This window comes from Myotis brandtii, unplaced genomic scaffold (assembly GCF_000412655.1).
Source record: "Myotis brandtii unplaced genomic scaffold, ASM41265v1 scaffold89, whole genome shotgun sequence".
NCBI lineage: Eukaryota > Metazoa > Chordata > Mammalia > Chiroptera > Vespertilionidae > Myotis > Myotis brandtii.
Genome location: NW_005371645.1, coordinates 288,235 through 316,194, shown reverse-complemented (window position 1 = coordinate 316,194; position 27,960 = coordinate 288,235). Strand labels below are relative to the sequence as shown.

Sequence of the window (27,960 nt, the reverse complement as noted above, 5' to 3'; positions counted from 1 at the left end):
CAAGCCCCCCAGCGGGGACCCTCACCCCATGGGGGTTTGGCCAGCCTGGATGAGTGGCTGAGGGCCGTTTTCAGGCTGCCCATAGCCCCTTCAGGGTGGAGGGGTTCCTGCTGGGGTGCCTGGCCAGCCTGGCTGAGGGGCTGATGGCCGTTTTTAGGCTGGCCACGACCCCAGGCTGGAAGCAGGTATCTGGGATTTATTTATCTTCTATAATTGAAACTTTGTAGCCTTGAGCAGAGCTCAGGGCCAGCAGGCAGGTGGGAAGCTTGGCTTTCTCCATTGCCGGGGGCAACCTAAGCCTCCTGCTCACTCCAGCTTAGTGGCCGCCACCATCTTAGTTGGGTTAATTTGCATATTTGCTCCTGATTGGCTGGTGGTCGTGGCTTGTGGGTGTAGCAGAGGGATGGTCAACTTGCATGTTTCTCTTTTATTAGATTAGATGTAATGTTGATTCATTGGCACTGAACTCAGCCAACAGCACTGCAACTTATGTTTGAAGTCAACTTAGCTCCATCAGACACATCGCAGCCTTTAGTGCTTGGGAAACTAGTCAACACTTTGGCATGATGCTTACAGGCCACTGTAAACAGCAAAATCACCCACAAAACCCACAAAAATATGAAAAACCTGGCACTAACCAGACTGCAAAAAGGACACTGGGTCACAGGAGGAGCTGAGAGCAGAAGGCGGAGCCTCGCCGTGCTCCCCCTGCGTGGAAGACGTCCCGGGCAACTCCAGTCTGTGGCTCTGCACGTTCCGAGAATGACCAAAAGGTGCCACAAATGTTGCTTTGGGTTACAAATAAATTGTTATAAGTGGCAGATTCAAATAGGGAATCCACAAATAATGAGGATCACGTGAGTCAACTCCCGGGGGGGCTCCCTGCACCCTTTCTTCTCCCCTGTGAAGTCAGGAGCGCAGGCTGCAGCCGGCCGTACCTGAATGCGGAGCAGCAGGTGCCGGTTGGCGTGCTCCAGCTTCTTCTGCCGCGTCTCCAGCTCTTTTGCCCGCTGCTGCTCCCGCTGCAGCTTCCGGATGTAGTCCACGGACGCTTTTAAAATGGTGCCCTTGTTCCAGCGCATGTCCCTGATGAAATGCAAGGAGACAGACTCTGTATGACTTGAGGGTCAACAAAAATGCAACAGTCAGAGCAGTTTCCAAAGATGCACTAATGAGTGCAGGTTGGTATAGCTACCAGTCGCCATCCCCTCTCCCCCCACGTACCCCGAGGAGCACCCTGGCACGGGCTAGCCTGGGTCAGAGCTACAAGGTGGAGTCAGGACCTAAAAACTTAGGTCTGTTGGTTGTAAAGTCAATATTCTTAACATTGTATGAAATAGCTACAGCTTTCTAGGACTATAACATTAACTCAGAGAATAAGCTGTGGCAAAAACATCCCATGATGCCTCACTACCTGACTGTGTGAGGCACACAGGTAGCATCCTTGAACTGCATCGTGGTTTCCATGGACAGGTTACCTACTTCTCTCTGTCTTTATTTCCTCTTTGTAAACCGTGATATTGCCCTCGCAGGAGCAGCCTCATGGGATGTTATTGGAATCAAAGGGGGCACTTTATATAAAAATGTTGTGAAAAGCTGAGGGTGCAGTTCTAATGTGTGAAGGGCTCCATGTACTCACTCGATGGCTCTTTAAATAGCATTCACTAGGTGCCAGGTGCTTTCCCAAGAATTGTAAAGCTCATTTAGTCATCACAACTCCATTTGACAGACTGGGAAATTCAGGCACAGAAAGGTCCAATAATTTTCCCAAGGCCACACAGCTGGGAAGTGGCAGACCGGGAAGCCTAGACTGCCTGGCTTCGGACGCAGGCTCTACACCACTGTGCCATTTTTCCTCGTGTGTAACTGAGTCCTCAAAACCACGAGGCTAGGCAGGGATACTCTGATCGCCCCTCCTTAACAGCTGAGGATGAAGCCCGAGAGCTCCAGCCAGCACAGACGTCTAGGAAGGCACCGGCTGGGAATTCAAACCCAGCACCTGCGGTCCACGCCCTCAGTCTGTGATCACCACAGTGCTAATGTACTCACATGTGAAACAAATAGAAACACCACTTGGAGCACTCCAGATCAATGACTAAGAATGAAATTATAATTAGGTAAGTAATATTTCTATAGCACTTTAATCTGAGCCCTTTTATAGACAATATTCATGATGATAATGACGATAGTGATGAAAACAAAAATACTTTTAATGTATGAAAAACCTCCAAAGCTTTACAGCTGCTCCATGGAGGGCGGTTAACACAAGTCACCAAGTCACTGATCCTCACATGGGTCAGAGAAAGAACCAAACAGAGTTCTCCCATGAGAGGCAGCGCTCAGGCCCCTGAGAGTTCCTGGGGGCGGATCCCCAGGGTCTGAACACCAAAGATGGCAGCAGGGAGGTGTCCTGGGATTGAGCCAACTGGCTAATTTCAGGGCTAATATCCAAGGAAGAGAAACTTTAGCAGCCAGAGAGAAAGGCAACTATACTGAAACATACCTTGCTGAGGCCAGCAAGGTGAGGACAAGTTGCTGAAACATGCACACAGCCACTTCATCTTTAAGAAGTGACTATTTCAACCAGTTATCTTGGGTTTTACTTCCTTGTGAGACCCAACCAATTAATTATGCTTCTGGGCTTAAAAGATCAGTTTTTAAACTTTTCTGTCTTAACGAGAAAGACCCACTTTCACACAGAAGTGTACATAAATCTCTACTATGTAAATCAACAAGAGCAGGTGTGCTGAGGGCAGGCGAGGGCTTGGGGCCGAGACCCTGGTCAGCTGGACTGTCTCCTCAGTCGCCCAGGGTCGGCTCCCAGGCATGAAAACCCTACAGATGACTGTCCATTTTATCTTAAAACAATGCCTACACATTCAGATCATTATCAGTCCAGATTGTCAACATAAGTAACGGAATACAAAGGAGAAAGGAGACAGGCAGGGGGAGGCTCTCACTCCCGCCCAGAACTTCATCCTCTGGTAAAGAGATTCCCATGCTAGTCTAAAAGTGAGAGCTGATGAAGAACAGGAAAGGGGGGATCCATTCTCAGCTATCATGCCACACTGAGGACAGGAAATGAAGGTCACAGCTCCCTCATGGGATAAATGTGTGAAGCAGAGCTGAGGACTCCAATGTTCTGAGTTTCAAAATGGTTTTCCTTGAGAAACCTGGAAAGTAAAATGTGGATGATGGAGACTGTGCTTGAGCACTCATTCATCAGAGCGACCTTACAATGGTCTTACTTTATTTCCTCACAAATACCCCGGCAATAATGTGAACAGCAAACTTAATCAGCCGTGCATGAATAACGGCTGACTTCATCTTCACATTTTATTAGATAGCTAAAAGGTCATATTCACAGGCTAATTTCATTGAATGCCTGTGGGAGCCATTAAAATGTGTACATCCTCGAGCCCCTCACTTCAAATGGGCCGATGTCTAATGGATAGAAACTGTATGTGTTGTCCTGTTTGCTGCTGTTGCCAGCAGGAAAGAGATCTTTACCACTGTGATCCCCCAAGCAGTGGGCGGGAAGAAAGAGCTGAAATCCCAGGAGCTAACCTATACTTAGGAGAAGATTAAAACGTACTCTTTTTTTCTAGAAGGGAAAAACATACAAAGAACACAAACGTTTAAGAAACACACACAATTGAGCAAAATTGTTAAACCTGAAGTCTGCAATATCAGCTCTCAGTGCCTACAGATGCTGTTGGAGATGAAGAGCAGCCAGCAATACCTTGCTTCAGCACGTGCTGAAATCACTGTCCTGCAGAAACTGGTAACTAATTTTGTTTAGCCTCTCAGTGTTTGTTTGCCAAGGATTCTCCTCAGACCCAGAGCTACCTCATGTCTAATCACCCTGTTGTCCAATTCGGTGCACTTCCCTCAGCATCTTAGTTTGATAAGACTATTAAAAGCAAGATGGATGGAGTATTTAGGATGAAACCCAAGGAAAGGGGGACTTCTTTACACTGGTTTTCATAACGGTGCAGTTTTTGCAACATAGGAAAAAACATTAAGGTACAAAAACTATACGATGCAGATGAGCATGCAATTGTACTCACGGATCATTGGACTTGGGAATCAAAGTACCTAGTTCTTTAATGCGGTCATTTATGTTAAATCTTCTTCTTCGTTCAACTTCAAGAAAAGAGCACAGGAAGGACTATTAGCAACAGCGTCACATTGGCATGAACGTATCTCATTAATGACATGCGTGTATCAACCTTACGGCTCAGGACCACGAAACCTCACCCTGTATTTCCGTGTTTCCATGGTTTTGGTACTAAAGTTAAAATAGTTTTTCCAATGAGCTACCTTTTATCATTAAGTAAGCCCTGAGATATACAGTTTCTCATTTGATCCCGTCACAACCCTGCAATTGGAGTTACTATACTCCATTACAAACAAGAAAACTTCCCTGGACACATTAGGGAGGTGAGGACACAGCAGGAAGTGGGGAGGGCCAGGACCCCACCCTGGCTGCAGACCAGGCCAGACTTTCTGCAAAGGGCCCCTGCGGATTTCAGCTCCGCTGGCTGAGCGGCCAGAACTGAGGCCCATTATGCAGGTACTTACACAACAGGAGATAAAACAGATTTCCACAACTTATTTATTGACCAAAGTCAAATGTGATAATGTTAACCAGGTAAACGTGTTTGCAGTGCAAGTCTGCTAATAACAAGCACTGGATGCCAAAACTTTGATTTTATATAACTTTTACATAGCCCAAAATATCATTCTTATTTTGATTTTTTAAAAACTCTTTAAAAATGTAAAACACTTTCTTTGCCCACAGGCCACACAAAAACTCCTGCTCTGGCCCAGTGCTTCCCAATAGGAACATAATGTAAGTCATAGATGAAATTTTAAATTTCTAGCAGCCACATTAAAAAAGTACAAAAATGTGAAATTAACTTTAATATTTTAATAAACCAATATATTCAGATTATCATTTAAACATGTAATTAGTATAAAAATTTATAAATTCGATATTTACATTCTCTCCTTTGTACTAAGTACTGTACTCGTACAGCACATGACCACTTCAATGAGCCACATCCCACGTGCTCACCAGGCCATGTGACGTGTGGCTGTGGTCTGGATAAACCACCAGAAGTTACGTCCAGCACCTTTACCCTACATCACCCGCCCAACAGCATTCCCACTCATAAATCTAGTTGTATGTTCTTCTTAGGGGAGGGTGAAGTAGCAAAGCATATGTGTCAATAAATGTTTTTAATTTATTAATTCCAAATAACTTAAGGTCTAATAAATTGAATTAAAGATGTTAACTTTTTACTTTAAATATATAATAACCTAATACATATTTATTATTATTAGGCTATTTTGTATAACTTAGTACATATTCATATTTGATTCACTTGAATAAAAAATATTGTTCACTACTTCCCAAAATATGTTGCATTTTTAAGCTGAGTGATGATCTCTATCATTAAATCAATTGTATATATCACTGTCTATCACTAAGCTTTTATAAAAATAGAATAGGTGATGCAATGGTTCTGAATGAGGAGCTTTTGCACCTCTGATCAGCTTAGCTGACCTCCTCTGGCAACGTTCCTTACTTTTCCCAAGCATATAATAATCATAACAATTCAAACAATACTGAAATACGTAGAGTGAAATAAAAGCCTCCTATGACCTAGCTACAACTGCTGTTACATGTCTTCTACGTCCCTGGCGATTATAACCTCTGAAAACACACACACGGGCCTCCAGCCACGGTTCTGGGGCCTCTTTAGGTCCACATTCACTTCATGACCTGGTGCCGCCTCCTGGTCTGAATGCCACACACAAGCTGAGGCTCCGCAGTTACACATCCAGCCTGGCATCTTCTGGAACTCCAGACTCGCACGTCCACCCCCTTGCCTCCCTGGGGAGCTCTAGGGACAGCCCGCACTCTGCCCAGGTTCCCCCTCACTTTGCAGAACTCAGTCCTGGAATCAATACTGCACCTCTGTCGTCTCATATCCCCCAGCTGCTCCAGCATCAAATCTGTTGGCTCTATCCTCACAGTATTTCTAGAACAGTCCATGCAGCTTCACGGCTACTGACAGAAGCCACTGTCTCCTGCCTGGATTCCTGCAACCCGACTACCTGGTCTCTGTGCTCCCCCTAGGCCCAGCGTTCCCCACCCCCTTTGGTCCACCCAGAATATCCCAGAGAGGGGCGGGGAGGGGTCCTGTGCAAAGTAAGGCGGAGCACGGCTGTCCTTTCCTGAAAACCCTCCATCACTCCCCATCTCACCTCGACAAAAGCCGCGTCCTCAAGGCATCCCACAAGTACTGGCGGCCTCCATCCCTCCCGCCTCATTTCTACCCTCTCCCACTCCAACCATATCTTTACCATTACTCATCTGTGTCCCCCTTCAGTCCGTAAACTTCTTGCTATTCCTCAACCACTTTGGGACTCGACTCCACCCCCCACTTGGAGCTTCATAGTGGTGTCCCCCCTGCCTGGAGCACTCGTCCCAAGTACTGCATCTGAGAGGCTCTGCCCTCACCTCCCTCAGGGAGTGACTCACACTGTCCTGGGAGCCCACCCTGGCCACCCTATTTAAAACCAACCACCACTCCATCCTGATACTCTAACTGCTTGGTTGCACTTTGTCTCTTCATAAAACTTCCTGCCATCCGACATCCACATCATTCATTCATAGATTCATTTACATGACTTTCTACCATCTAATGTCTGTGTATTTTCTGTATGTATGTATATATTTTCATTGAGGCATTCAAAACACCCATATGAGCCTGGAACACAGTAGGCCCTCAGTAACTATGTATTAAATAAAGAATGATGCAGTTACAGTAGATAATATTAAAAATAATTCTGCATCTATGGTTTCTCACTTAATAGCATATTGTTGACATCTATTACTGTCAACATTTAGATGTACTACATTTTATTTTTAATTCAATGCCTTCCCTCCTGAACTTTTTAAAATTATACAAGTGGTATAAGCTTATATAAACTTGCAAAACATACAAAAGTGTATAAAGGAAGAAGTAAAAACCACCTTTTACACCATCAAACACCTGTATTTCTTGTCAAGGATGAGGGTGACTACCAGAACCTCTCGCCATGCACCCATAAACACACACAGGTGCACACAGTAGGTGCTTTGTATCTAACGAGACACTGCACGCATTGTTCTGCTTTGTACTCAGCAATGTATGGTAGACCGTCTGAGTCAGGTGGACCAGACCACCCCATTCTTATAAGCAACACTGAGAATCCCCGCATGGAGGCACCATAATTTACTTAGAAATTCTCTACTGATGACTATTTACAGTCCAGCGGTTCTCAACCTGTGGGTTACAACCCTTTCACAGGGGTCGCCTAAGACCATCGGAAAACACATATATAATTACATACTGTTTTTGTGATTAATCACTATGCTTTAATTATGTTCAATTTGTAACAATGAAATTGGGGGTCACCACAACATGAGGAACTGTATTAAAGGGTCGCGGCATTAGGAAGATTGAGAACCACTGACACTGTTTCCAAGTTCTCCCTCTTTTTCAATGTATAAGAAGTGTTTTTGCCAGGATTTGCATGTACATTTCATTCCTATCATAATACTTTATGTTGAACACACCACCTTGATGTATTGGTTTTCTCATCTAGTCTGCCGGCCCCTGACTTGAATCTAAGCACATAGGACGGGAAACCTGTTTGTAGAAAGTGCCTCCCATGTAGCAGGGGCTCAATAAACAGAGTGGAGAAATGGGTGTGTTCTTTTGCACATGTTGGCAATATTCTCACAAGATAAAATGCGTAGAAGAGAAAGAGCTATGCCAAAGGGCAATCTAACCTTGAGTGTTAATTTCTAATGGTTAGATGCGATTTTAGGATTGTTTTATAGCCCTCAGAATTTGAGCTAACCATGCTTGCACTTTGACAACTATGAACTTGAGAGATTAGATGAATATTGTTTTTGACAAGTTTTGGATAATGCCTAATTATCTTAAAAATGCGTAGAAGAGAAAGAGCTATGCCAAAGGGCAATCTAACCTTGAGTGTTAATTTCTAATGGTTAGATGCGATTTTAGGATTGTTTTATAGCCCTCAGAATTTGAGCTAACCATGCTTGCACTTTGACAACTATGAACTTGAGAGATTAGATGAATATTGTTTTTGACAAGTTTTGGATAATGACTAATTATCTTATAAGGCATTTGAAAAGGAGAAATATCTAAGAGTAAAATTACTTGGAAGCCAGAGGAGACCTAATATTAACTCACATCTTTTGGGTAAGAGACGAGGGAAGCTTCCCATCACTGGATGGGACTGGCCAGGGCAATACCCACTTAGAAAGACCGCCCCTGGGGACCCAGCAATTCCATCTCTCAGTTCCTAACCTGGAGCAACAAGCTCCCCTGCACATGAACCTGAGGATCCATATGACTGTGATTACGTTTAGCTGTAGAGATCGTCCCTCTCTCTCCATCCTCAGAGACCTAGCCTTTCCCCCAGCAATCAGCAACCCCGAGGCAGCAGAAGACAGGAGCCAGGCCTGAGGAATGGACCTCTGCAGGAGAGAGAACATCCTGATGGGCTGTGTCAGCTCCCGAGCCCTGAGGTGGAAAGGCCCCCTGGCTACTTTCCCATGAAACAGACAGAGCTGCGCTCAGACACTGATTCCCCGGCTCTCCCCTGCCCCGGCAGCTCCCAGTACAACTCGGAACCCCCAACCCACAGTGCCCTGTGCTTTATCCTATAGAATCTGTAATGCACGCGCCACGCTACCGGGAGTCCGGGCTCTGAGCATGAGCTGCCCGCTCTCCTGGGTGGCGTCATTCATGATAAAACAGCCAGTCTCCCCCTAGTTCTCAGGACTTAGAGTGTGGCTCTGCCAGCACCGGGCTGGGGGTTAGCAGTGGGGAACACAGGTTCCTTCTGTTTGGTAACAAACAGAGAGGCACATGCACAGATGTCCACCTGGCACTGTTTACAACAGGACACACTGCAAACAGCCCTAGCAGCAGGTGGCCATGCTATGGAATACTTAGCAACAGTCTTTAAAGGCAATGGCTCAGTTATTAACAGTGGAAGTCTTCAGGACATGCTGCTGAGGAAAACAGCAAGCAGCAGGGTGTGGACAAGATGACAGCGTCTGTGTTTCCTCATCATAGAGCAGTGCTTCCTATTCTGGGTGTTTCTTAAAGACAAGGAAAGAGGCCGAGAAGACCAACAGCAAATTGAGAAGAGGAAAGATTATCCCAACGATCGCAGGAGAACTCTGGTCTTATTCTCTCATTTCTATAAGGACAGAGCATCATATGTAACTTATATTCTTAAACATCAATGTAGGAAAGAGGGCACAGGAGGCCACAGGATGAGACACTGACTCACACGCACACTGTTTCCTGCCTCCAGGCCCAGTCCTTTTGGTTTTTTTACCGTGCAGCCTCTTTTACTTGTTTATGAAACACAAATCTTACGTTTTTATAGGAACAGCTTAAACATTTGATCAAGAGTAAATTAAACACAGACAAATAATTTTAAATGTTAAAATATTTTTCCGTCACAGGTAAAGTCAGAAATTTGGAAGGCTACCTCACCCACAGATAGACTACCCCCCAGATGATTCTTTTTTTTCTTTCAAATCTCACTGGAGAAGGTGCTCCCATAACCCTGTATTGTTAATAAGTTCCAGTGTGAGCAACACTTATAATTGGGTAGTTGGGGATCAAGTGTCTCTCACTCACACACATACAAAACCAATATTATAAACAAGGAAAATAGTCTTCAGGGTACTGGAAAAATTTCAATTTGATCTGAGATGAAATCTGGGGAAAATATATACCTGGTTTCTCTGAAAAATAATTTCTGCCATAAAATATACTTTTAATATCACAGAAGTCAATTTCCCTCTAAAATTTCTGGGAAAAAACTTGATAAAAAGTGAACATCAATTCCAACATCCAATATGACAAACATCAGTTCCAACATCCACTATGACAAACAAAACCAACTTACTCAGGTTGTGATTGTCCTTTTTTTGTCTCTCTTTAGCCAACGCTCTCGCTTCCGACTCTGTGGGGAAAATACACGCTGTGCACGTGAATGAAGTAATTAGAAACTGGAACTGGTCAAGGCACACGACAATGTGAATACAGAACAGCCCCTTTTTCCAGGAGGCAAACTCATCTGACCTGACTCTAAACAATACTCAAAAGTCTGCATTTTTTCAGTTGAAATATATATCAAAGAAATGCAAACCCGTGGCTTCTACAAAATGGTGAGAGACCAGTCGCCGGGTCACAGCGCAGGGCGCACTGGGAACAGACAGGCGCAGAGGAGAAAAGCAGCAAGTGCTACAACCTAACATTCCTCCCTCAGGAGTCAGAACGGCTTTCCAGGCAACAGAACTTTGAAGTCTTTCTTTGATGCCTTTATAACACACGCCCTGAAAACTTCCAGCTGGAGAAGCACAGGTATGCACACGGAGTCGTTAGATGTATATCATTATATACATTTATATCCATAATTCACAAGCTGAATTAGTGCAACTGGGGAGGGCAGCCCCAATATTTCCAGGGTTTGTTCCTGACATGGAGGGGATAGGCAGCTGTTATTTATGCCCCTCCACCTCAGGATCTTAATTTGTTTTGTTTCCTTTTATTTCTGGGTTCCAGCTGGACCCCACAGTTCTCTGCCTGCCAACTTCAACTCACCAGCTGTGGGCCAGCTCTGGTCAAGGCGCCCAGTGGGCTTCTGTGCATTTGCGCTGTGACCACGTCCCCCCCACCCTGGCCCTGGGAGGAGGGTTCCCTCTCAAGGTTGGGTACTCATTAGTATTCATCCTAATGAACTACTAAAATGCCTGTACATGGTTGAAGAATATTTTAAACCTCTGTTCAAATCACTGTACGGTTTTGTCCTCGTGTTTTCCCACCTAATACAGGTGGGAATACTGGTCTTAATAAAGACCATCCCTCCCCACCCCTTAGGTCAGATCGCTGACTCCTAAGCCTGCTTGCCTTTGGTGACATCATGCATGCTGCCCCTCTAGCACCCCAACTCCTGTCCATTGGCTCCCTTTCCTGGCATTTTATCCTGTCCTGTCTAGGTAAGTCACTTTTTTAGATGCAAGTGACTTTAGAAGTATACTATCCATTGTATCTGCTTTTAAAAAATTTAATACATTTATACCCTTTCACCTACTTCTTCCACTCCTCACCCCTGCCTTTGTGGTTTTCCTAGGTTTTTGAAGAAACAATCATATACATAATTCAAACTCTACTTCGAACTCAAGTAGTAAGAATTTTAATCATGTCGCTCTAACTATATTTTATTATTTAATAAAGATCTTATTTAGCAATATTTACTAAAACCTCATGGTACTTTTCTTTCCTGTAGGGTACTTACTACTTGGTTGTCCTTTGATGGTTTCTAATGTATTAATTAATTAGTAATCTTTTTTAACCCAAATCAGTGATTTTTTTTTTTAAATGTTTTTCTCCTGCCACAATTTTCTGAAGTAGTTTTTAAAGATACCAATAGGACAGGGATTTTTTGCACCAAATCTATATTCCATATTCTCAGTCTGTTCACCCAAAACCACAGGATGCAAGGACCAAATAGAAACAGGGGGTGGGGTGAGGGCCATACAAGTCAGCATGGTAGAATGCCAGGCCCACATCCTCATGTTTTAATGGCCGAATGCCTTCCCTAAAGCATTAAGCAAAAGGGAGAAATAGGTAATTTCACACTTGCCTCAGAACAAACAATACCCATCACTCCATTCTGTAATTTATTTTTTACTCTGTGTAATATGTTTTTTGCACTTAATACAGCAAAAATAATAGGAGGCATCTGAAGATGTAAGAAACATATGCTTCCCCATCCCAGCTGCGGGCTTAAGGGTCTGTGGCAGGAAAATTCACACAGGGGCCCTCAGATGCCTCCAGGGGCTTGGCAAGTGACGAACACACCAGACCGGGCAGAAGCATTTACAGTGCTGTCTGCTGCCCCCCCCCCCCCCCCCAACAGAGCGGCAGCAGTCACAGATACACGAGGGCAGCCGCAGAGCTGTGGTACAGGGAGCAAAGGCAGCCCGGACTCCCAGTATCTCAAGAAGTACCGGACACGAGGATTTTCAGGTAAAGTCCTCCATCTTAAAATATTGCTCTAAGTTTTACCAGCTGCATAGATTTTAAAAAGTATGTCTGTGAGTTGGAAACAGACTGGAGGTCACTATTTTGATTACTTTATGCATCAGAAAATTAACAGAAAATCCCTAGTAAGTAGCACATTTGCTAGGTGTTTACCTGTGAGCTCCCTTTTTATGTTGGGAAGGTTGGCTGGACAGGAGTTGCTGACGGTGAGGCCAGGGGGGGGCAGTCCTTGATTGCCATAAAGGTCAATCAGGTTTCCGGAGACAGGTAACTGGAGAGAGAAAAGCAATAACGGAAATAAATTGTTGAACAAGTTCTAAGTTATTCAGAAAAAACCCCTACCCTATATTAGACTTTATTTAAAATAAATGGTTTGATGTAAAAAGTCATTTTTTAAATTAGAAAACACGAGCTGTTTGCCTTTTCATTCACTCACAGGTGCAGTGTCTCCTTGGCTAGTTCCCCTTGCAAGAGGAAGGGACACAGACTCACACCCACAAGCGGTACAGGCCCGGCTGGCAGAGGACGCCCGGCGCACAGCTCAGGGCCAGTGCGGGTGCTGGCTGGTGCTGTAAAATAGGGTTCTATATGGCATGCCTTTCTCACTCAGTCGGGATTTTCACCAAAGCCAATTTTCTTCCTTCCCTTTCTTCCTCTTTCTCTTTTCTCTCTCTCTCCCTCTCTCTCTCTCTCTCTCTCTCTCTCTCTCTCATAAGGAAAAGCAATGAAAAGCATTTACTTATTGGAAGAGAAATGATTTCCTTATTGCTAATGAAAAGCTTTTTTCTTGAAACTGAAACCTTTCACAAAGCCACTAGAGGGAGCTCACAGACTTTAATAAAAGTAAAAAATTGTACTTAAAAAAAAAAAAAAGAGAGAAAAGGAAGTATTTAGCTTTCTTAAGATAGGTTAAAAGCAGTTTTCTCTAGCTCTGAATTGAATATTTTAAAGTAGTAAAAATATTTTTCCCCAACACTGGTGTCCTTTTGTTGTATATACATTTTCCTGTAACTAGTTCATGGGAGGAGCTTGATGGGCCCATTTTTGTAGACATAAGAGGTCCAAGACATTGTGCTTTTCCCACTCCCTGAGATAAAATTCTAAGGATTAACTATAGGGATAGTTAAGTGAAACTTCCCATTTTCACCCAATTCAATTCCAGTAGCTACTACTACCTGGTGAGACTTTGCCTCCCTCAGCCCTGCCCTTCCTTGATTACATACCTGAGCTGTAAACTTAGACAGCATTCAAACATGATTAAAAAGTTTAGTGACCAAGAGGTATTGAGTAGAATTGTACTGCATATTCTACCTTTCTTCTCTCAAATAGCCACTGACATACAGATGCAAATATCGCACAAAGTAAAGATAGAATCAAATGTGTTTCCCCTCATGGGCAGCCACCAGCCATTCATTCCTTTCATGGCTTCTAAACAAATACTCTGTGAACTAAACTCCAAGCTCAAGAGAGGGGGAGGGCCTGCACACAGTAAGATCCTATCTAAGGGTAATGCGGCGCTAGCTCTGCTACGGTGGGTGGGTGGGGGATGAGACGCCACCAGCAGAGCAGGGCTCTCTCTTTTCTACTAGGCTGTTGCTCCTTTTTGAAGGACAACACCTCTATCCCATCCTTGAGGCATATAAACGATGCAATGGGATCATGTAAAAAGCTCCTGGACCACATTTCAAGGCCCTCTAAGAAAGTGATAAAAAGGTGACTGATTATTAGCTATCATTTCACAAAATTGTTTCATTTTAATTAGGTCACCTTCTTAGGGTCAACCTTGCCTTGTGTGTGTTCAGTTTTATTCTTGTCCAGCTTAACACAGCAGAGCAAAAGGTACTCCAATGTCTCAACACCATAGAGTTGGAGTTGAAATTATAGAGCTGCTATGACATCTCGTCACTGTCTGGATTACAAAGACTCCTCCCAGCTTCCTGAAATTTCAAATTCAGGGAGAAGTACTGGGTACTATTAAACCAAGAAAATGACTCCAAAATTCATTTTGGAGCTAAATAACTATTAATAAGCTAAACAACTAAATAAGCTAAATAACTATTCCCATAGCTCTGGAAATAAATCATATGTATCATGTTTTCAAATGTAACTTGTAAGCAAAACATGCAATTGTGTTATGATGATGATTGATAGGGATTTTAAAATCCTGTCACCAATTCATCTGGGGAGACACCTAACTGACAGCTTCTCCAGGACAAGGACATATTTCCTAACCATTTTCTAAAGGAAGATGGTCTGTGTACATAGATTTAAGTGCAGAATCGCAGAAAGAGGGAGAGACAAGAGGGTGAAAGAATCAAAAACTGGGAATAAGACAGACAGACACAAGGAGTGTGGGGTAGAAAATGGGACGAGAGCCACAAAGGCAGAGGGGACAGGGATGGAAAAGCAAAGTAGACAGGCTGGCGGGTGGGGTGACAGAGCCAGACTGGGGAGACCCAGCGAGGACGGGACTGGAGGCTGGAGCGGCATGAACTGGCAGTGAGTCCCGGAGGGAGAGGACCTCAAATCTTCAGAGATGCCTCATCTTACCCACCGAGTCAGACAGCGTTACTTCCCATCAGAAAAACAGCATAGAACCCTCCTCCTGCTTTGGCGGCCTTTCCTATCCTCACAATTAGGAGCTGGCAACAGAACCCGGCAGCGTGTTTTGCTGGGGAAAGTTGAATTCTGTGGGGGCTAGTCTGGCCCAGGCACAGAACTAGACAGGCTCCTGTGTGTTATATTACTGATTTTACAGGAGAAAAGCCAAAGTTCTAGCTGCCTGCATGGTAGGAGGCCCATGTCCCACGTTCTTAGCAGCAGTGTGTGTGTGTGGGGGGGAAGTCTCAACCTGCTGATGTTAATGAGAATCTGCAGTGTTCAATTAATTTCCAAATGGCCCCAAACAATTCAAAGCCCAGAACAATTCAAAGTATGGACAGTCAAACTCACAAAGTAATGATGTGGCGACTCTACACCTGGCTTAGGAGTCAGAGACCAGTTCAAGCCTGCCTTGGGCATGACTTGCTTTGATACAGAAAACTGTGCGCCATGTTCATTGCCAACAATTGGCTGACCATTCATCAGCCTGCAGCACACATCTAAACATAGGAATCGGAGTGTGGGGCTGAGATGCTCACTCAGTATCTCAAACCAGTGATTTTCCCTCCAAGGGACATGTGTCAATGTCAAAGACATTGTTGGCTGTCACAACTGGGAGGGGGTGCTATTGACACCTATGGGTGGAGGCCAGGGGTGCTGTTACACATTGTGAAGTCCACAGGATGGCCCACAACCCAGGATCATCCACCTCACATGTTAACAGTGCCAAGGCCAAGAGGCCCTGCCCTAAATGGTGGCGTCTGCTCTTTGTATTAATGGCCGTCATTCGTTGAAGCTACTAAAAGGAAGGCTGATTAAAATGGCATGGCTTTCTAATTGAAAATTAGTCTCCTAGTCGTGCATATTTAAGAAAGGATGCTGTGGTTCCCCTTCTGGATTAGAAAAACTCCCCCATAAACACAGTGAACATCAAAATTAGCTCCAAGCTTTGGAGTTAAGGAAGTAGAGGCATCTTCCAATCCAGGGAGGGGTGTCTGCTGGACTGCCCAGCACCTTCACCTGGTGGACAAGACCTCACGTCCGGCACCGGGACAGCGGGGAGCACAGCCCCTCGGCAAACACGAAGGGGACTCACCTGGGGGTGAGACCCAAACTTGGTCTGGATCGAGTTGTTCAATTTTCTGATCCACCAAAAATGATTACTTTTCCAAGTAAATGATCATTGTAAAGTATTTCCCTCTGGATAGTCCCCTTCTCTGAGTATCAATTGGGCACTGTTAGCACAGCAAACTGGGACTTCTATTCCTTGTTTCTGATGCCACAAGAGGCCCTTGTGCTCTCAGAAGAGTGGTTTCTGGACTCCAATTCCCTAAGGACAGTTTCCTCTCTGTGTTCCTTCCACTTTGTTTTTTTAATAACTTGAAACAAAGATTTCAAAGAATCAAATAAAAGGGAAAAATGCCTAACATGAAAAACACTGTTTAAACTTCACTGTGGAAAAAATTAAAATGTTAGTAAGTTGTAGTAGCTTTGTTATTTAATTTTGATAACCAAAACCCAAATTTATTAAAAATAAAGGCTTAACTAACATTTAGTGAGCGCATATCAGGGCCAGGGCTATTCAAATGTTTTTTTTTGCAGATGAATTCTTGATTCTACTGTTTAGATGCTGTTTTTATCCCCATTGTCTGGACTAGAAAAGTGAGGCAGAGAAATCAACTGGCTTGGGAGTATGTGTTGAGTGCAGAGGTGTGGCTCAGAGTCTGTGTTTTAAGCCTCTACAACACACTGTCTTAGCAAAATGCTGAAATAGTTTTCTTGTGGGAAGCCTCCATTGGGGCCACATGCCTTTTCCAGGGTGCGAATATAGAAGAGAAATGAACTCCAGGACAAAGTCAGTGACTTCTGAGGGTGGCGACTGGTTACTATTCCTCTCCCGGCTGGGAATCACTTCAACTCTGCCCAGTGGGGTGGGGGGGTCCTATCTGGGAACTCTGCTGAGATGGCCTCCCCGCTCCTGACACCCTTCTCCATTCAAGGTCTGCCTGGCACCCTGTCCAGCGGTGAGCCCCATTCTCAGAGGAGCACCCCCTCGCCTGCATCCAGAGGCCTCGCCCAGAGTGGGCTGGGTATTCGGCATTTAGTGAAGCTAAACCAACCTCTGCCCAGTGGGGTGGGGGGGTCCTATCTGGGAACTCTGCTGAGATGGCCTCCCCGCTCCTGACACCCTTCTCCATTCAAGGTCTGCCTGGCACCCTGTCCAGCGGTGAGCCCCATTCTCAGAGGAGCACCCCCTCGCCTGCATCCAGAGGCCTCGCCCAGAGTGGGCTGGGTATTCGGCATTCACTTCACTGCAGGAGCAATCAGACAATGAGGGAATATGATCCAATGTGGACAGACTGAGGAGACACATGGATTTAATCTAAAGCAGAGAAGAAATGGGGTCATGACAACTGTCTCCAGAGGTGCTGTCACGGGACGAGTTCTCCGTGAGGTGAGCTGCGGCCCATGTCTGGGATTCCCAGAGACTCACTGTGAGGACCATCTGGGTAGCTAAGCATGAGGCTATTCTAACGTGCAGCTGGACATAGTCAGGTGCTCAATAAATACCACCTGAATAAAATACTATCACAATTATTTTATAGTGTAATAAATTATACTTGATAATTAAATATGTTGAATACAATTTGTGTCAATGCTAACTGCTATACATCCTTTATGGGATGACCATGTGAGGTAGACGCAATTACCAGCCCCATTTGACAGATGGGGAAATGCAGGGCTTCGGGAAGCCAAGTAATGTGCAAGGTCACTCGTTAAATGGCAGACTTAGGATTGGAACCCAGGCCTGATGGAAACCTCCAGCTCCTAGCCATTGTGCATCACTGCTTCCCTGTGAGCTACTGCATCTCCTTCTCTGGAGGCGTTGGAAGCTGGATTCTGATTTCCTGGCTGGGGACACAGAGGACATGCAAGAGAAGGTCAGTGCAAGAGAAGGGTAGCTCAGATGTCCTTTTGTTGAGAAAAACAAAAGCAATGATAATTTTTAAATTATATCAATTCTACAGTCCTCCTGAATGGGCCCAGATATCCACTAGACACCACTGGCAAAGGGACCACCTCACCACCAAAGTTCTTTTGGGATGACGGGGCATGGCTGATTAATGCGGCTGGGCATGGAAAACACTAGAAATAAACCCCTGGCCTTGGGTGTACTTATAAATTCCCGAGGGCAAGCTCACCTGGGCTTTTGCCTGCCGACAGGTGTGGTCTGCCTCACAGGAGGCACAAAGCTGGAAAGGGAAGGGTCCCCGGAAGCCAACTGAGGGCTCAGAGAGGACAGCGCGTTTGCATGGACACATCTGTCAGGACGGCAGAACGTTTAGTTCTTTCAAAATCAGGGGGTGAGTTTAAATGGGAAGGGTTGATAAAAACTAAAGATCCTAGAAGAGGCTTGAGATTTCAAGGGGTGTCCTCACCCCTCCAGACATCAGGTAAATGAACTTGATGGAAAAGAAAAGAAAATGCTAACTATAAAAATGTAGCTTACTAGCAATGTAGGCATAAATTATTACGTTATCATACTCCCTAGCCAAGAGAACTTATTATAGGAATTTAGTTTGTAAAAATTCGTTTAGTGTAGTAAAAAAAAATCACATAAAATATACCATCTTAACCATTTTTAAGCCTACAGTTCAGTGGCGTTAAGTATATTCACATTGTTGTGAAACATCTCCAGAGCTTTTTCATTTTGCAAATCTGAAACTGCACCCCTCAACCAATGACTTCCCTTCACCCCTATGCAAGTTCGCGTGTATGCTAGTTATTGAGGACTATGATAGCGCGTGGCATTGCTCTCGTGGAAAGCGACAGGACTGGCTGGGCACACAGACTACTGTGGAGCCTGACAGCCACGCCACGCTTCCTAACCCTCTGACGGCAGCAATGATAACCCCACCCGACTAACAACTCGCAGAATGACTGCAAGGACAAAACACTCCTGCAATGAGACTGGCAAAGAGTAACATAAGACACAAACATAAGGCGCGAAATACAATGAACAACACAGGTAGGGCTCCAAATTATAGGAAGCAGGAACACGTAAGAGCAAATAGTTCTACTTTTTAAAAATTTACTAAAATAGAAATAAATTTTGCTGCTGATGGTAACCTGACTGTCCCCCTATCACCTGTGAATAGCAAGATGCTGCCTTACAGACTGCAGTATTTCTTCAGGCTAGAACCCTGCTGGGCGCAGCAGCCCACCGGCCGGGGCAGCGTGTGCTCAGCGGGAGAAGGACGTCGGGGGACAGGAAGGCCTGCCGTCCTACTGAAAGTGGACCTGGGCTCCAGGAAAGTGGAGCTTTGTAAACTTAACTTTTGATGCCCAGTCACTTCTTTGTGATCCTGAGATAATTCTCTGTTTTATTATTAATACATTTCTTGATGAATCACTTCCAAAGATAAACTAAAAGTTCTGGAAAAGGAAGAGAACACTGAAAATAGCCCAAGGTTTTCCTTAAAGAAAAGTCATCAATACCGTATTTGCCATTTGTAAGGCAGGATCCATCAAGCTCAGGATTTCTTCATTATAACTTGATTCTAGGCTAATGATGTCATCGATAACATCATCCATCTGCAGGAAAAAGGGCAATGGGAGAGAGATGTAAGCAAAAACCATGCAAAGCAACCCCAAAAGAGATCCAACTCTTTTCTTACCCAAAGCAATAACAATCTTTAGATTCTAAGAACTGTCTTCTTTCTCCAAAAATGTGAACATGACTAAGGCCATTAGCACGCACAGGTGGCAGGGATGGCACTGTGCTCAGGGATTTTCACTGGCTAAGATTTACCTTCCACAGGAGCCCAAACGGGGACGGTGCTATTATTACAGTTGTTTTCCAGGTGGGATAAACGAGAAGCAACTACCCCAAAGTCACTCGTGCAAGGCTCCAGGTTGAACCCAGGCTCTCAACTGCAGTGGTATTACACTTCCCAGGCCCTCCCTGGAGGAGGGAGACATGCAGTGCAGTCCAGCCCTTCGCTCCCGTCAGGGCGTGGGGCATGGCTCTCGGCCCTGGCAGCCTGCACTGATCTCACAGTGACTTGTAAAGTAAGTTTCTTCTTGAAAAACTGCCGTGTGCTCGGTGCTCCCCGGGGACTCCCCAGGACGAGGTTATCATCACAGCCCTGGAGCTGACATTCCCACTGGACAATTTTATTCCTAAAGTATCAAAGCACCAGCTGTGATGGTAAACAATAGCGATTACGTGCGCATTGCAGCAGCTGCAAGACAAGTCAGCAAAAACATTTCTCCACAAACACCTTATGTACATGGGCTAGTTGTGTGTGTGTGTGTGTGTGTGTGTGCACGCGCACACACACACACACACATGCCACACAGGCTTGGATCTTAAGAGTCCTTCGTAAGCACATGACGAAATCTCAGGACTCAGAGACATGTTCCTGTGGGTCCTTTTTTTTTTTTTTGCCACTTCCAATTAAACAGGACAGGCTCCAGTATCATGGGACTTGTTGGAACTTTTGTTCTCCCTCTTTCTGTACTGGAGGCAAAGCCCCCAATCTTTAATGCTTCAGTGGGCCTATCTGTAAAATGGGTTAATAATGCTCACTGCCTTATTGGATTCTTATAAGGTTTCAGAATAAATCATGCAAAGTGCTCACAATTCCTGAGAACAGTGATTGGAAGTCAGTTTTGAATAATTACCAGCATACTGTTTATTAGGTTCCATCTCTAGGTATACCAGTTTTATTTGTTTTGTTTGTTTTTAAGAGATAACTTTCTAATTATGCTAGTGAACAGGCAAAGGGGCCAAGGGACTTAAAAAAACCCTTTCTTTGTAAATTTTTATTTTGTTTTCACTATAAAAATTAGAGGACCTGGTGTGCAAAAGTTTTTACATAATTTTTTCTTTTATGAAAAAAGTAATGCAAGCTGATAACAGAAAACATAAAAAAGCAGTAATTTTTGTGGCTTACTATCTTGCTTTCTCTTATACATCTATACACACATTTTAAATATATAACTATATCAATAAATGAATGTAGCATAATTTATCTACCCATTAAGTAGACTGTCATAGAACCTTTAATTACTTGGGAAAATATCCATGAAATATTATTAAATTAATAGTTTCAGAATATATTCTCCATGAGATTCCATTTTACAAAACAATATATGATAACATATGAACCTATTACTAATAATAGCCTATCAAAATGGCTACCCTACACATTTGCATAATGTACACTGATGATGGTATCTAAATGAATTACAGCATTTTAATTTTGTTTATTGAACTTTATGTATTATAAGCACTATTTAATTACTTAAAGCAACTTAGGGAAAATGCATTTTAAGTTTACTCTCCTTAGTAATTATTTAATCTTGAGACACTATGAAGAAAATGGCTCTATCTATAGCTTTTTATCTTTAAAACTAAATCAGTAAAAGGACTAAAGGAAAATTCACTTTTTCTAATGGAAGAGTAACAACAAATGGTACAGAGTGTACAGACCCTGACCTCACGAAGCCCAGAGCTCTAGGGCACTTGTCATCATAACAAGTAAAATAGCCGATCGGTTTTCACAAACGACAATTAGTAGATATTTGAGTCCCATGGGATAAGCAGTACTGTGTAAAAAATGGGAAACAGTGTATATGATATAGTCAATTCTGAAGACTCACAGTGAACATGAGAACTGAAAAGGCTCTCACTATTCCTAAAGAAAAAACAAACAAAAACCTGCATAATTGTATTTATTTATATAAAAATCTTTTTTGGACCACAGCATATTCCCTACCCCCTTTGCCACTTGCAATAACACTTATTAGTATCCTGTAGAGCAGCCCAACAGGAGTAGAAATTAGAGAAGTGACTGCATGACAGGCGAAGTGGTTCCATCTGCGGTCAGGGAAGCATTCAGAAACATGGACATGCAGGGGTGTCTTGAAGGATAAGTAAGGATCTGGTACAACCCAGAGAGAGAAGGAGTCTTGGCAAAATATAAGAGCATGTGTGAATGCCCTGAGTTGTGAAACAAAATGGAATATAATGGAGTGAGTAGGAGTGGTATGAGTTCAAACTGAAATAAAAGGGGTAATACATAAATAAACAAACAAACAAACAAATAAAAAAATCAATTGGGGGGCCCTTAAGCATCAGGATGGGGTGATCAGCCACAAATTCCAATCCTCATTCCCAAGTGTTCCATCCTGGGCCCCAAGCCCCTCAGTACCTGCATGCAGGACGCTCGGGAGTGTGTGTTCATTGTTGGGCATTCACTCTCCGCCCTGTTTTGTTCTTCAAACTTATAAAATCCCTGCAAAAACACAAGCGAAATCAGCCCATGACTTGGGTTTGCAAATGACCCTTCAACCACATGTTCACATGAGACTGATTGTGCAGCAACAAGATGAACTAAGTTTTCAAACAAAGGTGAATCTGAGCAAGAAATGAAATAATGAAAAAAGAACTTGCATCAAATCAGCCTGTTAGATGACAAATATGGGCAGAGAAAATAGGACAGTTGGTTTGGGCAGAGGGGAAAAGACTTGGTTCCTTTAGAAATTAAAATCAAGCAAACTTTATAAAAGTCACTTTGGAGTTTCAGAGTACAATGAAACTCCATTAAAATGAGGCTCATCGCCTCATAATTTGGAAATGACAGACATTAAATCACAACTCTCCTCTCGGATTTCTATGCACCAGATTCTGAGGCCATGATTAGCGTCAGGTGTGTCTGAGTCTTGTCTCCAATCAGCCTTTACAAAAGCAGGTTGGATGGGCAGCAGCTTTTGTGATAAAACGGAATTTATCCAGCAATTAAACACTTGCCTTTCTGTTAGATTCTTGTGTGCTGTATTATTCAAATCCATCCACACACATTCTGTACTTTTTTTTCCACTCAGAGAGAAATACAAGCGGAACTTCTAAACCGCCTGTCCCACACCTTGTCTATTTTTGCTTTTACTTTTCCACCTTCCCTCTCCTCTCTCTCTGCACTTTCACTGCTTTGTAAATGGAAAGGCATTGAAGAGAAGAGTACCCTGAGCAGAGGCAGCGGAAATGAGGGGAGGGGGGAGAGCGGCCAGGTCTCCACCTGTGCCATCGCCCAAAACGCAGCGAGGCTGCGAAGGGCTGGGCGCTGGGCAACCTGGGACAAGGCCGGTGAATGCAGCCGTGCCGATAGACCACAGTCCACAGTCAAGTGCAGGAACAATATCCAACAGACAGTCATTTAGTGTAAGAAAACAGGAGAGGGAAGAGACATGAATTACCTCTTTTTCACAGTTGGAGTTAAGTGTGAGCATAGCCATGGGGCTGTTGGGTGCGCTGCTCCCCGGCACTGGTGGCATGACATGATCGCCAGGCTGGTTTGGACATGGCAAGCTCAGGACTTGGTTGGCATGTTTATTTGCTAAAGTGGTAGAAAGGTACTGCTTTACCTGCTGCCTTTGGGCTTGCTGTATGTGGTACTTGGTGGGGTTTTCGAGGTGGGTCTGCACCTGAACATAGCCGCGGAGGGAAGAGAAGACAGCGCTGTTATTTGTGAGTTCGGACAGCTCTTGTTTCAGGCACAGACATGAGACGTGCCAGTCCACCGACAGAATCAAGACCAGTCCCGGTTGCATACCAGGCGCTGTGCTCATGGGTTTTTATATCACTGAATTCAAAGCCTCACTCTTAGGACTTGGGCTCACACTTTGCCTGTTTTGTTTCCGGGGAACGAGTGGTATATCTCTGTAAACCTGGTCCTTCTTCTCATGTCGAACTAAAAATATGCAACTAACTGTATGGCAAAAATTTCCCCAACACACCTGAACAGGTTTATTAAGATCAACACAATAGAAGGAGCACAGCATAACTCAATTTATTTCACTTCCCTTGTCAAACAGAACAGCTTCTTGTTTTGTTTTGTTTAAATTCCATAAGAAACACCTGTAAAATGGTTATTGAAAATAAACAAAAACGATCTGATGATTAAAGCAGGTGTTGTGGATTAATTCCTCCACTTTCATTGGACACAATTAGTCAACATCTTAATTAAGATTGTGAACTCAACCGAAAAAGCAAATGCCCATTAAGCAGCTTCTTTCAAAGCATTAACACTTATATGTGTTTTTAAACAGATGAGTATTAAGTTACCAGGATATTTGTCCTCCTTTCTTATTTCTCATAAGTATTAATACAGAATTAAAAATGCTTTTTTAAAAATCAGTGATACTCAAAATCACTTTCCCTTGATAAACATAATTTACTCTTATGAGCTAAGCACAGCCAACCACTGGGGGGAAAGCCTGCTAATATTTACTTTGTTTAAAAATAAAATTGAATTACTTCTTACAATAAATAGCACCAAACTACAATTATTTCTACAATTGAAAATAGTGTCTATTGCATAACGTGAAAAGGCGAATTACTCAATGTACTGCATTATATCTCAGAGACTGAATAGGAAGAATGAAGCTCACCTGATAGTGATTATATTCTAGCATTTCCAGCATAACAACGGTTAGGTGGCCCCACTCCAACGAGAAACGGTAGGCTATTCACTCCCTCTACTTTCTGCAGTTCCGATCGGACTGACTGGGATAGAGAAGGCACTACACACAAGGTGTCCCGAGGCACCGCCGGAAACTGTCACAGCAGCCCTGCTTATAATAACCTCAGCTAATTAGTTATGCATGTAAAAGCCCGTTCACACAAGGGTTGTTGTTATTTTTTCTGGAAGCAGTACAAGCTTGGTCTTAAATACTGATATAAATGTCCCCCCTTGGCTTGACGTCATGCTTTTTTTCATAAATATAAAAGAACCTTTTAAAGTGAAGAGCTATCAAAGTCAAACTCAGTGTCAGATCAAGGCCGCTTCACTATTCATCTTTAGTTCCAGTAGGATTAATAGACAATGGTATTTCTCTTCCAGCCGTAGGTCAGAGCTCTGCTCCCTTCGGAGAACACACTGGCGGGAAGCTGCTGCTACACATGACGTTTCCTAATGGCCAAGCAGCCGCCACTCTGACTGCAGGACCGTGGTCCTTCTCGAGTGGAGGAGTCTGTGCTGAACCTGCAGGCCTGTCAGCCTCACCTGCATCTGTCTCCACGTGCATCTCACCATTGCTGGACAGATGTGTAGCCTCCCTCCTGACCTAGCATCAGGAAGAGGGGAGCGCTCCTAAGTAAAACAGAACGTGTGCACTTGCACACACGCACACTGAATGTACCTTTATGTGGAAGTACATTTAAGAGGAATAAATGTCTCCCCAATTTAACCCTCAAATTAGCAAGCATGAAAATTTACTAAAGATCTTTCAATATAATTCTTGGGGCTAAAGGAGAACAAGATTTATCATATACACAACTGATGCATTTATATATTTACTCATTTATTCATTCTATTACTCATTGATATTATATGCTAAACACTGTACATGGCATAGAATATACATTGTGAACAAAGAGATGGTTGCCAACTTACGAAACTTATGGTCTGGAGTGAGGCAAAGGAAGAAAAAAGGCTTACAAATATACATCTAAAACTATGATAAGATTAATATTCACTGGTGAATTGGGAGCTATTTTAAGCATAAAAATTTGAAATTCAATAATTCTGTCCACATGCCCAGGATAATGAAGCCCTTTAGATTATAGTCTCCAATGGTTTCAGATGACTGATCTGATGTGCACAGAGGTTCAGAGACACTCAAAGTTCCAGAAAGCGCCTGGACACGGGAATAATGAGGACAACAGACATTACTAAAATAAACATAAATGAGGCCAGTGAGTGCAAAGTGCTTATCTCACTATTACACTTAGAAAAGAAAAGGCTGCACATTTAAAAATAAATGGCAATTCACTGGCAGATCCTCATTCTTTACTGAATCAGACTTTGTGCTTTAGTAAGGAGAGAGGCCACGTGATCTCCATTTAGCTTTGCCAGTGAGGTCTGCACTACATCCGCGGTGGGGTGACCGGAGCGGGATGTCAGTGCCTTTTTAGGTTTCAGTTAAGTTGAGAACAGATTGGCTATAAACACTACGCAGTAGATATATCATCTCCAGCCATTTCCAATCCCAACACCTGGGACAGGAAACATAACTGAGGTTCATGAGCTATGGGGCATAATAGGGAGTGGTGAGGTCTGTGGCAAACTAGGGGATGCACACTTCACCTAAAAGGAACGACTTGACTGGTGCCATGGGAATAGCGGCCAGTAGAGCTAGATCTTCCACTTCTTCAATTTAGCTGGCAGACTGAACTTTTTTGAGTAACATTTCCCAGATAAAAAAATGACACCCAATTGTTTGATTGTTCACATTGTACAAATCAAACTCAGCTCACAAGTGACTGTTCATGAGGACACCCTTCATATCCACGTTCCCTGGGGGTGGCCCCAGTTCTGAGAAGTAGTCCCTCTTCTGAGAACTTAGTGTCAAAACCTGCTACTTCTCTGAGAGGCGGCCACCTGACTGCACAGTCAGCAGCACAGGTAAGAGCTCGAGAACTGTGGTTGAATTCTGCCTTTGCAAGTTACAACTTATGTGATCTTCCATGAGTCAGCAACGTTCGTAGGCCTTCCTTTTCTAGGTGCTCCATGAGGTGCTAATGGAACCCACCACACAGAGTATTTCCTGCTTTAAATTAAATTGTGCTTCTGAAAGACTATGTATCTGAAACAGCTGTTCTCAAACTTTGTGTGTCATAGCACCCTTTTTAACTCTAGAAGTTTGTTGTGCTTCTGTGGATTATACCTATCAATATTTAGCATATTAGAAATTAAAAATGAGAAAATTTTAAAACATAAGAGCATACACTAGCACATACTCCACTGGACATCAGAACAATGACATTTTAACATCCTGTAGCATTTATAAAACTATTCTGCATACTCGTGAGATGAGCAGGAAAAAAGAAAACTAACAAATAGGTATTATTATGAAGACAGTTTTGACCTGGTAGGACCCCTGCACAGGTTGTGGAGACCCGCAGAGAAGCCCCGACCTGGCCCAGTTGCACGCACTCGAGCACTCTCACCCTGCAGCCTGCCTGCCATTCATGCCTGCGTGAGGAAGCAAGGGGCACGGAGGCTGCCGATCACCAGGCCGAGATGCTGGAGGGCAGCAACCCCGCATTAACTTCCTCGTCGAATGACTGTGAGCGTCTATAGTCCTCTGTTTTGAAAGCCATATAAATATAATTCTGTCTTCAAGAATCCTAAACCATAGCTTTTAAATTAGTGACTTCCCCTTCATTAATTTTAAATAGTCAGCAAATGAGCATACAAATGAAAATATATGTGGCATTAAACATCTGCACAATTTCTTAATAATTTTTGCATTCTTTTTAGCTTCAAACCAACTACTCAAGTTGAGGAATTAGAACAGCAAAAGTTAGGTACTGCTCAGCACTTGAAGCACAGACCACAAAATAAAGCTAGAAAATTTTATACTCTATCAAAACATATTTTATTGATAAAACTTTTATTTCACATAAAAAATGATCACTATCTGGTTAAAGTGGAAAAAAAAAAGCCTTGAAACTTTTCTTCCTTGTTACTGTGTTCTTTTGCATACCCTTGACTCAGCAGTGACCCCTGGTGACCCTATGAATGAGGGACATCCACAGTGCCCTGTCCTCAACAGCCTGCTCAGCTCCTGTAGACTCATGCCTGTGCTTCCTCCATGGGTCAACCTGCCTCACAACTGGTCTTCCTCTCTGCCTGCTGCCTTCTGTATTTCCCAGCATCGTTCCCTTTCCTAAGAACCTGCCTTCTCATGATGGGCCTGAAGTAGGACAGCTTTGGGGTAGTCACGTTTGCCTCCAGCGGTGCTCCTCTCCACTGACCACTCCTCCCCACAACCCTCTTCCCGTTCTTTATTCAGATGTTGAACTGATAGTAAGAGAACTGGAATGGACCCCTTCTAACTGCCCACTGGAGCTCTGCCATTTCCCAGGTGGCACTGACAGTTCCTCTGATGTCAGTTTCATTCTGAAGACATCCTAGCGCACTCGTGTGAGACGATGCAGCAGACACTACCCTCTTGGCTGAAAAAATAGTTCACTGGAGGAAAAAATATCCCCATTTGATGTCCACTGTTCTATTCCCTGTACTATTTATAAACCAGAATATAAATAAAATTGAGTGAAAAACACATAATCCTTTTAGTTTATAATTGATTTTATTTTTTTAACAAGTCAAAAAAGTGTTTCAATTTCTCA

General features: G+C 43.6%; 1 protein-coding gene across 5 annotated transcripts in view; it reads right to left on the bottom strand.

Moving 5' to 3' along the window:
* MITF (microphthalmia-associated transcription factor) overlaps nucleotides 1–27,960 on the bottom strand; it is a 95,743-nt gene that overhangs the window by 8,409 nt on the left and 59,374 nt on the right. The window contains exons 3-10 of one of the 5 annotated variants that reach the window (XM_005885055.2): nucleotides 23,190–23,249; nucleotides 23,022–23,114; nucleotides 21,980–22,063; nucleotides 19,260–19,355; nucleotides 12,312–12,429; nucleotides 10,018–10,092; nucleotides 4,071–4,146; nucleotides 939–1,086 (exon numbers count right to left, since the gene is read on the bottom strand). In XM_005885055.2, coding sequence (XP_005885117.1) covers nucleotides 939–1,086; nucleotides 4,071–4,146; nucleotides 10,018–10,092; nucleotides 12,312–12,429; nucleotides 19,260–19,355; nucleotides 21,980–22,063; nucleotides 23,022–23,114; nucleotides 23,190–23,249 — 750 coding nt within the window. Of the gene's footprint in view, nucleotides 1–938; nucleotides 1,087–4,070; nucleotides 4,147–10,017; nucleotides 10,093–12,311; nucleotides 12,430–19,259; nucleotides 19,356–21,979; nucleotides 22,064–23,021; nucleotides 23,250–27,960 lie in introns of all 5 variants that reach the window. The other 4 variants (XM_005885053.2, XM_005885054.2, XM_005885056.2 and 1 more) reach the window with 4 other exon arrangements.